This window comes from Eucalyptus grandis, chromosome 5 (genome assembly GCF_016545825.1).
Source record: "Eucalyptus grandis isolate ANBG69807.140 chromosome 5, ASM1654582v1, whole genome shotgun sequence".
NCBI lineage: Eukaryota > Viridiplantae > Streptophyta > Magnoliopsida > Myrtales > Myrtaceae > Eucalyptus > Eucalyptus grandis.
The window spans coordinates 50,507,834-50,510,332 of NC_052616.1; the positions used below are offsets into that span (position 1 = coordinate 50,507,834).

General features: G+C 46.7%; 1 protein-coding gene across 1 annotated transcript; it reads left to right on the forward strand.

Moving 5' to 3' along the window:
- Nucleotides 1-404: 404 nt before the first annotated feature.
- On the forward strand, nucleotides 405-1,679 carry LOC104447326 (probable aquaporin PIP2-8). The gene is made up of 4 exons (XM_010061078.3): nucleotides 405-687; nucleotides 759-1,057; nucleotides 1,173-1,313; nucleotides 1,545-1,679. The coding sequence occupies exons 1-4, from the start codon at nucleotides 405-407 to the stop codon at nucleotides 1,677-1,679; spliced, it is 858 nt and encodes a 285-aa protein (XP_010059380.3).
- Nucleotides 1,680-2,499: the final 820 nt, after the last annotated feature.

The following is a 2,499-nucleotide window of genomic DNA, read 5'->3' on the forward strand; positions in this document are numbered from 1 at the left end:
ATAAATTCAAGGGGGCTTCGCACAGTTCAAAGTTGGAAAAAAAGAAAAGAAAAATCGTGAGAGAGAAGAGATAGAGCAGGGCGGAGAAGACAAGAAGCAAGCACGCTCCTTCTTGTTGCTGCTAACTGAACTTGTTGGAGATATGATTGAAGATAATGATCACGGCGTCGATGTCAATTACAGTCTAATTGATTCATTCAATCCGTGAATGGTTTAGTAAATAAGAAATCAGTGATCTTGGTATATAGGAAATGATCTTTGTATATTATTTCCTATTTTACCTTTTCTATTCTTCCACTATAAACACATCAGTGTACTTGTATACAAAGAACAGATTAATACAACGCATTCTACTTCCAATTTCTTTCGGTTCTCTTAGACCTCTTCGAAGAAGAACGACGAAGATGCCGGAGGCAGGACCGACCCACCACCATGGGAGGGACTACGCAGGCCCTCCGCCGGAGCCGGCTCCTCGCCTCGACGTGGCCGAGCTCAAGCTCCCATACTTCTACAGAGCCCTCGTTGCGGAGTTCACAGCCACTCTCCTCTTCCTCTACGTCACCGTCGCCACTCTTGTCGGCTATAAGACGCAGACCGGACCATGCGATGGCGTCGGCCCCTTAGGCATCGCCTGGGCCTTCGGCGGCATGACCTTCGTCCTCGTTTACTGCACTGCCGGAATATCCGGTACGTGATACGACTCTCGCACGCTCGGTCTATCTTATTTTTTTTCATGCTGTCTGATTGTTTCGACACAGGCGGGTACATCAACCCGGCGGTGACATTGGCGCTATTTGTGGCAAAGAAAGTGAGCTTCATCAGGGCAGTGTCGTACATGATCGCCCAGTGCTCGGGCGCGATCTGTGGTGTAGCCTTGGTGAAGGCATTCATGAAGAAGCCCTACCACGACTCGCTTGGAGGTGGCGCCAACTCGGTGGCTCCGGGCTACGGCATGGGCGCGGCTTTGGGTGTCGAGATCATCGGCACGTTCGTGCTGGTCTACACCGTGCTCACGTCCACCGACCCAAAGAGGAGAGCTCGTGACTCTCACGTCCCCGTGCGTCCTACTACTTACCAGTTGCTACTGCTAAACTTTGTTCTTCCTTTCCAAGTCCAGATGGAGAAGCATTTCATTCGACGAAATGAATTAGCTTGTGTTTTTGGGTGTGCAGGTTTTGGCTCCGTTGACTATTGGTTTTGCAGTGTTCATGGTTCACTTGGCCACCACCCCCATCACCAGCGCCGGCATCAACAGGGCAAAGAGCTTCGGTACTGCCGTTATCTACAACAACCAGAAAGTCTGGAAAGACCACGTAAAGCCTCTCTCTCTCCTTCCTTAAACCTCGCTTTCCTACATAAATAACGCACATCAAGAGCTTGCTAAAACATGCGAAACGTTTGCATTTATCGTTGCAAGAACTTTGGTTCGACCCCTTTTATCCAAAGATGTCATGTGCGCAGTTGGATTTGATATTTATTGCCATGAGATAATGATTTTAGGCAAGTGTTAATTGATGTTTGCGAATGTGGATGCTCATGAACAGTGGATCTTCTGGCTTGGACCATTCGCGGGGGCTGTAACAGCAACAGCATACCATCAGATCATCCTCAAAGTAACTTCCATCAAGGCCCTCATAGCAATCATCATCGTCGGCATCTGTGGCGCTCCCTCCAACTAAAATTTTTCCTTTTTTTTTTCATGTTTTTTTCTTAGGCCTTTTAATCCCATTTGTTTGTTTTTGTGAATGAGACACAACTATGATGATGGAACCCTCTTGATTTATTGATTTATTGATCCCAATTATCATTATTATTGCTGTTGTTACTGTTCAATGATCAGTGGTGGAAGTGTTTCCTTTTTCTTTCGTATTCATTCTAACCCCCGTGACCGTGTGTGATCCTATCGAAACCAATTCGACAACCCTAATCGAGTTGGCTGTCTTTCGATCTTCGGATGAAACATTATGGTTCTCTACCGAGGGCTGAATCGCTACAGTGCCGCGTTGGGGGACTCAAGACTCCATCCAGCCAATAGGACGTGAAGGTGGAAAATATTGAGTTGGCTGTCTTGCCACGTAACTATGCATCACTCCATTCATTGCTTATCACATGTTTCTGTTATTTTATGTGTCTTTCTTTGCCTCTTGCCGGCCGTGGATGAGTGGATAGTAGCGTCACGAGCCAGCCATGGACAACAGCATCCCCAGTTATGGACAAGCTAGGCTCGCCAGCGACGCCTACACTGGTCCTGCTTGATCTAGTCAACGTTTGGAGACTCTGGTGGGTGAGGCCAGATCTGGAGCTCACCAAATCCAAGTCTAGGTGAGCGGCTCATAAGTGACGTGGACTCTCGTCCATGTTCTTCATCGGCATTGTCCGGCTAAATTTGGTTGAAAATATTGAAATTTTCTTTTACTTTCTCCATATTACTAGAATTGTGAATATTATGAAAAGTAATTGAAAGAAGATCCAAAAATTCTCCAGTTGATCCGGTCTATG

What these genes read in the sequence shown, in the direction of transcription:
- LOC104447326 (XM_010061078.3), top strand. Translation starts at nt 405, where the DNA reads ATGCCGGAGGCAGGACCGACCCACCACCATGGGAGGGACTACGCAGGC. An exon ending in CTCGTGACTCTCACGTCCCC is followed by an intron (nt 1,058 to 1,172) that starts GTGCGTCCTACT and finishes TTGGGTGTGCAG; the next exon opens with GTTTTGGCTCCGTTGACTAT. An exon ending in AGAAAGTCTGGAAAGACCAC is followed by an intron (nt 1,314 to 1,544) that starts GTAAAGCCTCTC and finishes GCTCATGAACAG; the next exon opens with TGGATCTTCTGGCTTGGACC.